The following is a 14592-nucleotide window of genomic DNA, read 5'->3' on the forward strand; positions in this document are numbered from 1 at the left end:
TTTTGTAGAGACTTGAACCTACCTCTTCATTCTTAATTAATGAAAATATTATAAATGTTAGAATTAGAATTCGACTAATGATTTCTATGTCTTGGAGTGTTTTTCATTTGAAAAACTATTTATTATGATAATATGGTACAATAAGATTTTACACTCAGTTACTCCCTCGATAGTTACATAACCTACGTTTATCTCTACAGCTACATCTTAAGTTCCCCTAAGCTCGAGATCTCCTCTCGCTTCCACATAAAATCTCTCCCAAGACTTCTTATACAGTTTCTCGTTTTCACGATAATAAGGACTTAACCTCTACATCTAAACACGTCAAATAACCCTTATTAGCAACCCTAGTAGAGGTATATATAAAACACACTCAAGAGAGCAAGCACGACAAGCCCTTCTTTATTACTCTCATAAAAACGCAATAAAAGATTTTAGTTTCTAAGGTCGTGAGCGGTGCTTTATATAGCTAGAGGTCTTGGAAAAAATCCCATAAAATCATATTTCACTTGTCCAAAAACTTTGATTTGGACTAGGAGTTAATTGAGCCAAAATTGTATTGTCATAACTAATTAGTGCTACATTTACGAAAATCAAGTCCAATAAGCCCACTACTGTCAGTACCATTCTATAAGCACTCCCTAAAATTCTCAGGAAATACAACGTATATAATCAGCTGTTTAATGGCGGAATGAAAATTACAGAAATCGCAGACAAGACAAGCGCTGCAACTAAGTTTTCAACTGTTGGCAGAGTTCATCCGTCTGTATAAACAAGCAAAGAAAATCATTTTTGACATGAGAACAAGAGAAAAGAAGTTTCGAAAAATCTTAATACAAATGCAAATCATACCCACCTGCTTGAAGGAAGCTGCAAATAGTCCATGATTCTGTGCATCAAAAGTTAATTGTCATTTAGCCAGACTCACATCGCAACAGACAGCAATGCTTCTTCTTCTTCTTCTTCTTTTTTTTTTTTTTTTTCTATTCTTCCGGGTATAAATCATACTTGCCTTGGGCTTTGGCGAGACTCGTCTTTCTGATTTAAAGTGAAATCCGTCGATAGTAGAATATATAAAACCTTCATCCTCAAGAGTTCTGATTGAACCCCTGCAAGTTGTAAGCGAAAAATTTAAGAATTCAAGTTCTGATGTTAGAAATCCTTCGACATGAGAAGAAGAAGAAAAAAAGGGAAACGTTGATAATCAGAACCATGGATAAGAAACACCGTCCAATTACAATGACCTGCTTGAAGAAAGCTGCAGATAGTCAATGATCAGCTGATCACAGCCTTTCTTTGCATCGAAATTAATTGGACAACATTTAGTCAGACATACGTCGCAACAGCAATTTTTTTTTTTCCTAAAATAAAAAGTGTTCCGGTATACTATAAATCACACCTGCTTTCGATCCACTTTTGGCAGGAGTGGTAGAAGATGCATTGGAAAAATGATCAAGCGAAGAAAAGCATTATCATTCTTCGCTTGATCATTATCACATAATGATCATCAAGCGAAGAATGTTTCATTTTTGCAAATGCTAATTTTAATCCAATTCCAAACTTGGCTAAAGAAGCTCTGCAATCAAACACGCAATGACTAATTTTTCTTTGAAATTCTCATCCTCAGGGGAACGACAAACCTTGAGAATAACCAGGACAGCGCCGGGAAAGCAATTAGGGCTTGCTTGTCCAAAACCGAATCGAGGTTTGTTCATTCCTTCTTCCGATGACAGATTTTCACAACTCAGAAGCAGAACCAAATCCAGCACCCCAAAACCGCTCGGCTAACCTAACCGAGCACAGCGACATTCCAAAAGCCGATGAACAGTCATTTCATTCATACCTAGTTTCAGTCGAATTGTAGCGGTTGCTCAAATTTAAGCATTGAGTTGCTGAATTGTGGCTCCGATGAGACTAATCAATGTTACTTTTGGAATATTGATGTCGATTACATTTTGGGCTTTTAACCAACCTCTTTTTTAGATTGGAGTGGACATAAGAGTATAGTTGGATAGATAAGGTGAAGTGATATACTCTATTTTCCTTCACACGAACAAAATAAGATGAAGTTGGCTTTGTTTTTTCTTTCAAGATTGACTTCGACTTGTGAATTTCTTGTTGTTGACCTGAGGTTTAAAAGGCATTAATTGATCTTAGCTTTCACAATTGGTTGGTATTTTATTTCTCAGAAGTTCAGACGTTCTTCTTCATCTTCTATGGTTATGTGTCACGAAAATCCGAAACCAGCCAACCACCAAAACAATGTGTGAAGTGCCTATTCTTATACAATTTATGCTAAGATCTCAAGAGTTCGAATCACAATGGTGTATAAATTTAATAAATACTAACAAAATAAACCATAATGAACTAGGTCAGTTTCAGAGAAAAGGGAAGAGAAAGTAAGTACCCATATGTTAACAATATAAATTGAACATTAGTGATGATATTTCTGTCCTTTAAGAATGGTCCATGCCCTGAAGTTTAACACACAAGATAGAAAAATATCAGAGCACATCAAACAGAAAATTAGAATAAATCTAAAACCTTTGAAATTGTTTAATTCAAATCCATCCACAAAGCTACCTAATTCGTAAAGTTTGTTATTTCTAAATGTCTTCCCAAAAATATATCCCCATGGAAAATTTTCCCGTTGGAGAGTTCAGAAGACTAAACTTACAAGGTCTACTAATCTTCAAAAACTTGCTTTGTCTTTTTAAGATTAAGACTTTCCTCAATTACCATACTCCGATGAACTAGCAAAATAAATGGTAACTGGAATAGTAATAATTATCTCCAAAATCCATGCATATCTTTAATAATTTTTTTTACACCACACAAACTGACTGATTGATAATGATCGATTTCTTAAAAAAAAAAATTAAAATGAATTTTTAAGTACATGTACGTACGTACCTATATAGTTGTTCAACAAGCACAAGTAAAGCAATTTGATGATTCAAGACCAGCGACGATAGCTTGATAGATAAGTTAGCACGCCCTCGAAGCTGTCTCCCGTGACCATAAGGCCCACCAATGCAAAAAGACAACCCTGTCGCTCCCTATATTGAAAGCGTCGATACGCAAAGATTGTGTATAAATATCCAAATAAATGCCCAGATAACACATATCGATAGCTCAATGGGGTTCTGCTCTGTTGTATGTATGGTTCTTAAAACTTCGGATTTTAGAAAGGAATTTGAACAAAAAAAGCATGCCCAGAAAGAAGCCTGGGAGCAATATGGAAATCCTTCACACTAAAATATGTGATATATACATTGATATTATGGAATAGAAAGGAAAAAACAAAATCATCGAAGTATATTATAGATCGTACCGTATTCCCTGCGTCCCCTAATAAGTCAGCCATCTGCTCAGAGCCGATATCTTGGCCGCGTTCATCCAACAAAACTACCTGCAGATAAAATCACACATTAAAAAAAAATGATCTCAAATTAGTCACTAGCTTAATCTGAAGCACACATCATTGTTAAGTTTTTTTTTCTTGAACGCCGTCAAAACCATCTCCTGAAACCTCAATTACAAAGAGATTGTCTCAAATCATTATCTTCGCTTTCATCCATTGAACGACCATGTGTGATGAAAAGGCACAGCCCGAGAACAAGAGTTCGATAGAGCTTATCGAAACAAGCTTCTTCAGGCTGATAATATAACAACACTAGAATTGCAGAGAAAAATGAACTAATACCGAAACATATAACTTTTTTTTTTAAATAAAAAGCGAGACAATTGGCATTACCCAATCGTTGGGAGTGATAAGATTCATCATAGCTTTATCTTCATCCTCGACCTGAACCCTCCAATCACTTCAAAAACAAAAAAAAAGAGCAAATCAATTCCACATCAAGAGCCAACATTACAAAGACAAAATCAAAGCCAACAAATCGTGTATGTCTACCGTGAATTTTTAGGGTTTGATCGAATCTGAACATCGTCGGCATTGCAATACAGCTTGAGCTTTTCAACGTACTCGTCGAACACGAGTTCTACGCCTTTGGGCCTCTTCTTCCCGACCCACAATATTCTGATCGGAAGAGCTCTCTGAAAACAATAAATAAATACCAAACGAAAACCCTTGGAAGAAATCCATGGAAAAAGTTCGGAGAAGGCTTTGCTTACCACGGACTGGCCAACGTACTTAGAATGCCGGCCTGAAAAAGTCCCGGAGCGAGAGGGTTAGGTTCTGCGAAAGCGAAGTGATTTAAGAGAGCGAACGAGTGAGAAATAAGCCATAACTGAGCAGCGAGTTTGAGAACCTGAAGAAGAAGAAGAAGGAAGACTTGCAGAGAGAGTCAGAGAAAGTGTCATCTCTTCAACGACTCGTCTTTCTTCTGAGTGTTTCGTAATATTTGATAATAAAATAACATAAATGGTATGTATGAGTAATGACCAAAGTTTCAGCAATATAATGAAAAGTCCCACATCGACAAGCTAATGAAGAAAAGGAGTGTATATATAAGACTACGCTAAGGAGAATGGGCACGACCTTACTTGAACAGGATCTGTTCTATAGGCTCGTACCTCTGAATCCTTGATTTCTAAGGAGACAGAAACCCAAACCTGGTGGATGATTCGTCACCGTCCGATCAGAGCGTGATTAACGGCTACACGATCACCTGTGTGGTCCTGTGCTGTAGAGGATCGTTCTCAGATGAGTGTCTGCTCATCCTGTGCTGTAGAGGATCGTTCTCAGATGAGTGTCTGCTCATCTGAGGTGGTCGTACGGTTGTCTGACAGGTTCCCCAATCCCCCTTCTTTTTGGAATTTTTTATTTATTTAAATTTATACTCCAGGAATTATTAACTCCACTGATATATTTAATGAGATGGAGAGGATAAAAGTTGAAAGAAACAACTCTCGACAATTTCTTTTGATTTTTTATTTCATGAAACAGGAAATATACATGTTTCATTATCTTGCAGATTATCAAAATGTCAGTCATCCAATCAACTCAAATGCATCATTGACTATGTAACACTTATATTCGTATATATTTCAAATATGAATAATGGTGGTTCATGAATATATTTTTATGAAGAAATTTTAAAGTAAGAGAGCATTTGAGAAAGATATACGTCAGAACAAATTTAATGTAACAATAGTGTTCAGACAGAATCGACACTCTCTCTTTCTTACTTGATATTATAGATAAAAAAAATAATAAAAAAAACATTATAAAGAGGATATATTTTTATGGAACTGTATAAATAAATAAATAGCCCTTAAGTTCTTGAAACCAAGGTTTGAAATACCGGGGGAACTGGACGGGAACCGGTCCGGTTCCCCCTTTTTGGAGCAACCCGGCACCGGAACCACCCAAACCGGAGTTTTCCGGTGGTTCCGGGGGAACCGGACCGGGATCCGGGTGGGAACCCGGTTCCCACTTCCCGGTCCGGTCCAGTTAAAAAAAAAAAACAAAACCGGGTATAAATACCCGGTTTACCTAAAAAAATCTTCATTTGGGACGGGAAGCAGGAGCTCAAAAACCGCCGCGACTCAGACTAGATTTGCCAGCTTCCCGACCGGATCCCGCCGTCTCGCCAAGTTCCCGACGCGCCGAAGGCCAAATATTCCCAGATCCCGCCGGTAATTCCTTTCCCGGTCCATTTCCCGGCCAAATTTTATTTCTTGATGATTTTGAGTTTAAAACTTGAAATTTCTTGATAATTTTTTAAGATTAAGTATAAATTGATAGTTGTGAACTTAAATGTAGTGTTGATTTAAGGTTTGTGTTCATGATTCTAATTTTTTGTAATTAATCCGAATTATTTGGTAATTTTTTGATTATTTAGTGATGATTAAGGTTATGATGAAGTGGTTTATTGATTTATGAAGAAATTTTGTGAGTTGTTTTTAATTTTAGAAATTTTGTGTTGATGTTTGTAATTTTTTTGGATTTAATCCGAATTATTTGATAATTTTGTGATTAGTTAGTGATGATTAAGGTTATGATGAACTTGTTTATTGATGGGATATCTATTTTTTGTGCGACTTTGATGTGGTTAACACAGATTATAACTCTCTCTCGAAGCTATATATGAATGGACAGTCATCAGATTCAAAGCTAGGTTCCGAATTTCGAATGGAATCAGAATTGCCTCGCGGTGAAAAAGAGCTGTGAGTGAAGCGACGGCACTTTGAGACCGGCTTTGGGTATGAGCTAAATCATAGTTCTTCTTACATTAGTAGTGAAAAAAATATCATTACAATTTTTTATTTTGAAACGATCAAAAACTACAATTAACTGCAACGTTTTTTTTTATCAGGAATAGTGTGTCGTGATACATTTTGATTTTTTTTTCCAATTTAGTTGCAAATATATATTCTATAAATAGTTAATTAACTTAAATTTGATCGGTATAGCAATCATCCCACGAACAATTCAAATACCATTAACACATATTAAAATAAGTTTGATTTATGAATAATGGAGGTCGATGAATAATTTGATGAGAAATTCAAAATAAGAGAAGGATTGAGAAAGATACATCTCGAAAAAAAAAAAAAAAAAATTAAGGCAACAACAATGTTCATACAAAATAGACTGGTTTTTCTTTTTTCTCTTCAATGATATAATATATATGAAAAAAAAAACGTATTGTATGACAACGTGTCCTGATGATACAAAATTCAAATATTTGGTTACAACATAATTCACTCAAGAATTTAATTGTAATAACGGAAACTAGTTTATTAAACTTGAATTTATAAATCGAGTGATTCAAAATTTTATACTCTACAGTTGTAAGCATCTTTTAATAGACTTTCAAGCTGAATCAAGAGGGAACTCATATTAAAACTTTTCAAAACTTGTGAGAATTTACTCTCTCTCTCTCTCTCTCTCTCTCTCTCTCTCTCTCTCTCTCTCTCTCTCTCTCTCTCTCTCTCTCTCGTTTATCTAAGAACTACTCAAATCCTTACAAAGCGCTTGTGAGATTTCGAACCCGACTCATCCGACGGTCTCTCGTAGCAATTTGTGGCATCATTCATTTCACCTTCATTCCCAATTCGTAGAATGATCCATAGCTGCGCTATTTAGGATATTAGGTCTCGGAGCAAGTCGATAGAGATTCATATCAAGTGATATCAGAGCAGTATGCACGACATGGTAATAAAGGTTGCAAGAAAGTCATCCTTGAACTGGGCGACTAGGTTTGGTTTCATTTACCATAAAAACGTTTTCCAGAACACAGGAAGTCCAAGCTACTACCTTGTGGTGGTAGTCCATTCCAAGTTGTAAAGAGGATCAACAACAATGCCTACAAGTTGGACCTCCCTGGTGAGTACACTGTAAGTGCAACATTTAATGTAACTGAATTATCTCTTTTTGATGTAGATGATGATTGAAGACGAGGGCAATGTTTGTTTTACTTCCTTTTTCTTGCACTTGATAGACATGCTTTGTTGCTTATAAATATATGCTACAAATACTCTGCACAATGTCTATTGTTGATTTTGTCAAAAATGCCAAAGGAAAGATTGTTGGATCCTCTGTGGCATGGTTAAGTTTGACAAAACAAATTGTAAAAACTGCTCAAGTCAAAGTTGCAAGAAGTTGTTCAAGGCTATTCAAGACCCAAGTTATTTCTGCTACTTTCCTCTCGCACGAATAGAACTAGAATATCTTTTAGTTCCGATTTTTATAGACATATAAGTATCATATATTTTATTATATTCCGACTTATTAAACGGAAGATTAAGAATCGATCGAATAAAACTCAAGTAGGGTTTATTTCGATAATTCACTTTTCTGTTTGGTCAATTCAAGCGACCTTAACCTAGAACTTGTCTCTCTATTCTAAGAGATCTTCATCGACAACAAGTTTCAGGTGGTTGCTACTGTTGTGCTTTATCTATTGACGTGCTTGTCAATCTTTGAGAGAGAGAGAGAGAGAGAGAGAGAGAGAGAGAGAGAGAGAGAGAGAGAGAGAGTCTCTGATCTATGAGAGCTTAGATTACCATCTATTGGATAAGCTAAAAAAGATAAGAGTTTGAGATGGAGTCGTCAAACCTAAGTCATGTATATTTGATTATTAACATAATAGATTGCTTTTCAATATCAGACGTATCATTCTCTTTGCATAGGTGTTTTATTGCCGAACAAAATTATCAATTCTGTATGTCCTATATTATTTTCTGCTTGTAATTGCTTGTTTGATTATTAATCTATTTAATCTACCTAAAAACAATAACAATCCTTTTATATTTTTATCTTATTTACTTTTCCATATATCCGTCAATACTTTGTCCCTATCAGTTGATTAGCCACCGTATATAAAATTCCTGACTTTTACGTTGTCCGTTCATTTATTTATTTATTTATTATTTTTTGTCGGAATACAAAATAAGTGTTCCCCGTCAATCTAGACATTGATAAGAAGATGACAAATATTCAACATGCCTTATCCATTATATATATTTACGCCAAAAATAAAAAATAAAAAAAAATCCCTCATTTCATTTAAAAAAAAAAATTAGATTTATTTTCTCTATTATTTGTGGCTAAGTATTGAATTGTTATTGATCACAATTTCCAATATAATATACAATATTATTATATTGGAAGTAGATCTCTAATTTAAATCTCAATAAATTACAAAACTCAAAATCTCTTTTCCCAAGCCGCTACATATGTTTTCTATTCTCTACGCCAAAGGCCAAACCCAATGTGACTGTCGATTGACTCTCAGCCATTCGAAGCCCCAACCAAATAAAAAATTAAATTCAGTGGGAAAAAAAACAAAAAATACGAACGGAATGGCAAAATTCTGGGATTTCCATGAATCGTCTGCGGATTTCTGGCGCGAAAGCGTCCATGGCGGATGGGCTACACTCGTCGTTCTCTTCATCATCTTCATATGGCACTCGTTTAGAACCTTTTCCTTTTCCTTCCTCTCGCGCCTCTTCGCTTCTTCCACTTCTTCTTCTTCGCTCGATTCTGCTTCGAACCCTTCTGATTCCTCTGGCTCTCAGACTTCCAAACTTCGGTAACTATATTCGATTTTATGTTTTTCTATTGGGCCTTTTTCTATGAACAATTAATATTTTTTTTTATTTATCAGCTGCTTGATCTGCCAATTGGATATTTAATTGCTTATTCGGCACTTTAATCTGTGTTTTTCACATCCTCGGGGGTTTAATAAGAAGAAGAAAAAAAAAGCAAGACACCGGTTTCTGGGTTCTGTGATTGTATAGTGGTTTTCAGTTTTTGTATCATTCTCTACTATACGTCTCTTTCTTTGTTTATGTGGCTTCTTTCTCTTGTAAAAAAAAAAGTTTCTTTTTGGCTTCCAGTTTTGAGGTATTCTCAGCTGAGACTCCAATAGTTACGAAATATCACTAAATAACCATAAAATAATTACATGTGTTGAAAACTATTTTCGTAACAATAAATTGCTATGATAACATGCGTTGTTTTGGGTCACATCACATCTCACATGTGTAATCATTTAGACTGAAAAAAAAAAACCAAGGATTTTGCTTGATATTGCTGAAAAAAATTCATGAAGGATTACAGATATAAAGATGAACGTCAGTTAGTTTGAAAACGCTATTGTTTTTTCTTCCCCAGCTACTTGACTTCATGGAGTGTCAAAGTTTAGACTTTACTGGGTTAATTTGAAATTGTGTGTGTGTGTGTGTGCCTGTTTTCAGGCTATTGGAGATCGTATCGGATGAAGATTTGAACTTTCTGATCGAGAAGCTAGACGGGGCGCTGAGCAGCGATGAGAAATGGGACAATGTCATCGACAAAAGCAACAATCTCGTGTCTTACAGTGCTAAATGTTGCAAGCCCAAGGTTAATTAATTTTAATCTCAATTCTATAGTTTTCTCATTGGTGAAGAGGGCTTTGTTACGAAATCGTAAGACTAAACGTTTCGCTTTTCAGGACGCGCCTTTGAAATACTTGAGTGGTACAGTTTTCGAGGATTGTTCTCCCGAGATACTGAGAGACTTCTATATGGATAATGAGTATAGAAAGCTGTGGGACAGAACTGTCGTGGATCATTGGCAGTTACACATGGACGCGAACACTGGAGTTGAAATTGGCCGCACGGTGAAGAAGTTCCCACTTTTGACTCCAAGAGAATATGTGTTAGCTTGGAGACTGTGGGAGGGAAATGACAAGACTTTTTACTGCTTCATTAAGGTAATTTCTTGATTTCATTGTCCTGGTTTTAACCATAAATTGCACTTGCTCGCTATTCTATAGTTGGAGGTTACCCTGTTTATTGGCTACATTTTTTTCTCTTACTGTAAGGCAATATAAATGAACATTCCCTTGATCTGTTTTTATGCGTTTTAGGCAAACCTTGAGTGGCAATTCGATCTTTTATATAGCAATTCCGTTAATTTTATTGTGTTTTATACACTTTTTTTTTTCTTAGATACACTTTTTTTTTTTTTGGGCTCAAAGTCTTAGATACACTTAAGCCGAAGCTTCAAGTATTCAAAAAGAAAAAAAAAATTAACTATTAAAAAGAGAAACAATTGGAACCAAGCTTTGGACTTTCACCACAAATTTGCCTTACAGGTTTTTTTTCCCAGTCTCCCCAAACCACTTACCCGAAACGCACTAAGAGACATGCTTAAAGGTAAAGTAAAGCAGAAAGAAACAAAGTTTGTGTGTGTGTGTTGGTGTGTGTGTGTGTGTGTGTATATGTATGTACATACATGTATGTATATGTATATCTGTGTATATGAGATTTTAGGTGGGTATAAAATCCTTAATGGGTATTTGGTACATGACTAGCTAAAAATTATTAGAGTGTACTAGTTGTACTGGTATTTCATTAAGGTCGTTGAAGAGGTTCAGAATTACATATTCATCAAACAATTACTAAATACTTATCAGTACATTATTTTGGCTAGTAATATGATAAGACGTTGAGTCTGAGTTGACAACATCCTTGGACTTTTGTTGATCATTTTAGGCTTATAATTGTTAGGTCAGCTTAGGGGTTTAGTTTCTTTTATTCCTTTTATTCATCCTTGTATTTCCCGTTTCATCAAAACAAAGAGTCTATGACAGGAACCAGTCTAATATAATAATTTGTTTTGGCATTTTTACTTAATCGTCTGTCATTTAATTTTTTGAATGCTATGGCAGGAATGCGAATATCCTGTTGCACCGGAGCGAAAGAAGTACGTACGTGTTAGTTATTTCAGATCTGGTTGGCGAATCAGGAAAGGCAAGTCAGGCTTCTCTCATGCTCCAATTGACCATGTATAATGTAGCGAGACAATATAAGCCCTATCTTTTTCGTTACTAATCCTTATTGGTGTTTTGAATGTGAATCGTTTTGACTACACAGCTCCGGGTAGAAATGCATGTGAAATCAAGATGTATCATCAAGAGGATGCCGGTCTAAATATCGAGATGGCAAAGTTGGCTTTTTCAAAGGGCATTTGGAGTTTCATTTGCAAGATGGACACTGCACTAAGGAAGTACCCTTTAGCCAGAAGCCCTCAATCCTCTGCGAACGCACTCACTTTCATCAAAAGGGTTCGTAAATTTGTTTACTCATCATAAATTCTCTCACGCATCGTTTCTTCCTCAGTAAATTATTAGGCGCTAAATTGGTTAAAGTCCATTTTAGGATACTTAATTAAGAAAATACACTCAACCTTATAAAGTTAAATAAAAATTTAGTTTTTCTTCTCGTTTAAAATTCAAATACAATATTTTTTTATTAACCACATCAATAAAAAAATTTAAGTCGAGACCTTCACATTGGTACCATTCTTATTTATTTTCAGGAGAGAAAATAGACATTTATTCAATTTATTAACCGAAGTAGACATTGAGAATTGGACTTGTGATATGCTATTATGTATTTATTCAGGTTCCAGGGGTGTTAGATGTTAGTACATCAGAATCGAGCTTGGAATCGAGCGTGGTGGTGGATGATGAGCTTGAGAAGAAGAAATTAGCGACAAGGCCGTCGAAGAAAATGTTGGCGAATGGGCTGTTAGTGGCGGGAGGCATAATATGCCTGGCCAGCTGTCATTCGGGTTTGGGGGCTAAAGTCGTCACAGCCTTTATCTTGAAAAAGCTTAATAACAAGCGCAACAACGCTGCTTCTCCGTCCTCGTCCTCCACTACGACCCTTCACAACATGCGTAGTAGGTATTAATTTCCTGTACTGACCAACCAAGTCTTGTGACTGAAACCGCTTCGTATTCTTCAAAGTGATAACTGTCTTTCTCCTCGGGTTTCCCTTGTAAATTATCAGAAGACAAATCTTGGTTCATACAACGACTAAAAGAAGAAAGGAAAAAAAAAAAAAAAAAAAGACGACTTTTTGTATCGTGTTGTGTTTTGATTTTTTATTTATTTGTTTGTTTAGTAAATTATAATGAGACATTAGACTGATTCCCCCAACTTTAGATTAGGCAAAACAGAAGCAGATTAAATATAGTGTCCTTTACTATGGAGGCTATTTATAACTGATCTCGCTCTGGAAAATAAAACCCCCTTATGCTAAAATTGGAAAAATTGTGACAGGTTTGGAAGATGCTAATTTATTCCAGTTGGAAGTAAGATAAGAGTCGTGGAAAGTTTTGATTGAGCTTAAATACTTTAGACTTTCTGGTTGGGGACTATAAACTCTCTTATTTGGGAACATTTCAGTCCATTTTTTCAGAATTGAGATTACTCTAAACATATTAATCTGGAGCTTTTTTTAATATAAATACTTTGGACCGGAATTTAATTATTGGTTTAATTAAATTTAGTTATCAAGTAACAGACTGGTACCGACATATTGAATTAAGCTTTGTAACGAAAAATAATTCTCAAATGTGTAGTCAAGAAAATGTGGCTATTTGCATCATATAGCAACATTTGCTGATTTTATTAATTGATGTACGTGAGACCTCGTAAGCGTTATGGCTCGATATATATAAATAATAAACCACGCTTCCTATAAATACCTCGTTTCATTTTATTTTCAAATCACTTTGCGATATTTTTAATGAAAATCTAAAAACTAATATAAATGTAAATGAAACGTTAAAAAAATTAAACAGACAAATCTAATAAAATTGTAAACGACAAGACTAAATTCTAAAAAATAGATATTTTCATAATAAAACGAGACATTATTCTCGTAATAATAATGAGAAGCAAAGTGTTCTTGGAAAATAGTTTTTATAACAAGGCGACTCAAATAATTTCCAATTTTTTTTTAGAGTAATAAGAATGAGAAGCAAGTGTTCTCGGAAAAAGTTTTTATAACAAAGCGACTAAAGTAATTTCCAATTTTTTTAGAGGTGTCAAAGGCTGGCCTTTTCCCTCAAATGCCATGAGAGGCCTGGCACAATCCGAACAATTCTGACGTGTAAGACCTCAGCTTAGTCTGCGACCAAACCTATTCTTTACACTTCGTCTTGAATTTTCCATCTTGATGGGGCTCTGTTTTATTATTTACACTTGACTTGGCTTTTTGAACTTAGGCCTTAATATGATATTTGGACCCAAATTATAGCTTCATAGGCCTGGACGACTGACTTCAATTGGCTTTTGGGGTAGGGAAATTACGTAATTAACTATCTCAAAATGAACACAAAATTCCCTAAATTTCTCATTGGGTGCGACTTTTTTCGCACCTAAAAGTCGAAAGTCGCACCCAATGATACCTTTAGGTGCGACTTTTTCGCACCCGAAAGTTCGCACCTAAAGGTTATGGGTGCGAAAAATCGCACCCGATGGTCATGATATTTAGGTGCGACTTTTAGGTGCGGGTTTCCGCACCCAAATTCGCACCTATAAGTCAGAAAAGATGAGCGAAAAAGTCCGCGGGAAGGCCATTGGGTGCGGCTTTTCGCACCCAAAGGCCTACCCGCCAAACCATTGGGTGCGACTTCTCGCACCCAATGGTTTTCCCGCCAAACTATTGGGTGCGACAAGTCGCACCCAATAGCCTTCCCGCCATAATGTGGCCGGGAATGTTGACCTTTGGGTGCGACTATTCGCACCCAAAGGTCTACTCGCTCAATTTTCGGGTGCGGATAGTCGCACCCGATAGTTTTTTTTTTAATTTTTTTTTTTGGTTTATTATGCTTATAAATTCTATAATTATAGTCAAATAATACTTACTAAATAGTTTATTAATTAGAAAATTCATTAATTAATATTCATAATAATAATAAAAACTAAACATTTGTTGTTCGATTACAATAATTATTATAATGTACGACAAATAATTAAAAAAAATGTTCATTCTTTTCCCTTTCTTTTTCCTCGGTTTGTAAACCACTCCTTGAATGTTTTACTCCCTCTTCCGCCAAATCTTCCTCCGGAACTGCTGCTACCTCCTCGTGCACTGCCGCTCGTACGCTCTCGCTGGAATTCTGCTGAAGCTGGCGGCGTCGTCTAAGCATCTGCCATTGAAACTGATGGCGGCGTTGTCTGATGCATAGGGTGCATCTGAGGCGACGGGTGCATTTGAGGCGACAGCGTCATCTGAGGCATCCGTGACATGCCGGGCGACATCTGAGGCATCTGTGGCATCGTGCCGGACGACATCTGAGGCAAGGGCGAAAACTGCTGCGTGAACGCGAACAGTTGT

The 14592-nt window shown here is 35.9% G+C and overlaps 2 protein-coding genes and 1 non-coding gene across 8 annotated transcripts; 2 read left to right on the plus strand and 1 right to left on the minus strand.

Annotated features, from left to right (window-relative positions):
• Nucleotides 1-549: 549 nt before the first annotated feature.
• LOC149390976 (putative RNA methyltransferase At5g10620) lies at nucleotides 550-4677 on the minus strand. 6 transcript variants are annotated; one of them, XR_016300392.1, is made up of 10 exons: nucleotides 4275-4677; nucleotides 4138-4169; nucleotides 3917-4059; nucleotides 3758-3824; nucleotides 3335-3412; nucleotides 2914-3059; nucleotides 2408-2474; nucleotides 1212-1294; nucleotides 857-1109; nucleotides 550-764 (listed from the first exon to the last, which is right to left on the minus strand). XR_016300392.1 is itself a non-coding variant. In XM_089621451.1 (8 exons), the coding sequence occupies exons 1-7, from the start codon at nucleotides 4324-4326 to the stop codon at nucleotides 2435-2437; spliced, it is 558 nt and encodes a 185-aa protein (XP_089477577.1). In that variant the 5' UTR covers nucleotides 4327-4677; the 3' UTR covers nucleotides 550-817; nucleotides 2414-2434. The 6 variants fall into 6 exon arrangements, 1 of the variants encoding a protein (XP_089477577.1); XR_016300394.1 differs by lacking the exon at nucleotides 1212-1294 and adding an exon at nucleotides 1641-1789; XR_016300391.1 differs by lacking the exon at nucleotides 1212-1294 and having other exon boundaries at nucleotides 857-889; nucleotides 1013-1109; nucleotides 1641-2474.
• Nucleotides 4500-4758, plus strand: LOC149390977 (small nucleolar RNA U3). Its single transcript, XR_016300411.1, has one exon. It is a non-coding gene; the product is annotated as a small nucleolar RNA U3 (small nucleolar RNA).
• Nucleotides 4759-8625: 3867 nt separating this feature from the next.
• On the plus strand, nucleotides 8626-12517 carry LOC149390978 (uncharacterized). Its single transcript, XM_089620985.1, has 6 exons — nucleotides 8626-9005; nucleotides 9673-9817; nucleotides 9909-10169; nucleotides 11130-11211; nucleotides 11335-11525; nucleotides 11866-12517. The coding sequence occupies exons 1-6, from the start codon at nucleotides 8650-8652 to the stop codon at nucleotides 12154-12156; spliced, it is 1326 nt and encodes a 441-aa protein (XP_089477111.1). The 5' UTR covers nucleotides 8626-8649; the 3' UTR covers nucleotides 12157-12517.
• The last annotated feature ends 2075 nt before the right edge of the window (nucleotides 12518-14592 follow it).

Source organism: Urtica dioica, chromosome 7 (genome assembly GCF_054948205.1).
Source record: "Urtica dioica subsp. dioica isolate 48M chromosome 7, U.dioica_male_clone48M_v1_H2, whole genome shotgun sequence".
Taxonomy (NCBI): Eukaryota; Viridiplantae; Streptophyta; class Magnoliopsida; order Rosales; family Urticaceae; genus Urtica; species Urtica dioica.

Bases quoted from the DNA above. Each gene is read 5' to 3' on its own strand.
- LOC149390976 (XM_089621451.1), bottom strand. From the start codon at position 4,326: ATGACACTTTCTCTGACTCTCTCTGCAAGTCTTCCTTCTTCTTCTTCT. The intron at 4,170-4,274 runs GTTCTCAAACTC...GGACTTTTTCAG, and splicing joins TCCTTCTTCTTCTTCTTCAG to GCCGGCATTCTAAGTACGTT. The intron at 3,060-3,334 runs GTACGATCTATA...CTTTCAATATAG, and splicing joins TAGGGGACGCAGGGAATACG to GGAGCGACAGGGTTGTCTTT.
- LOC149390978 (XM_089620985.1), top strand. From the start codon at position 8,650: ATGTTTTCTATTCTCTACGCCAAAGGCCAAACCCAATGTGACTGTCGA. The intron at 9,006-9,672 runs GTAACTATATTC...GCCTGTTTTCAG, and splicing joins TCTCAGACTTCCAAACTTCG to GCTATTGGAGATCGTATCGG. The intron at 10,170-11,129 runs GTAATTTCTTGA...ATGCTATGGCAG, and splicing joins CTTTTTACTGCTTCATTAAG to GAATGCGAATATCCTGTTGC.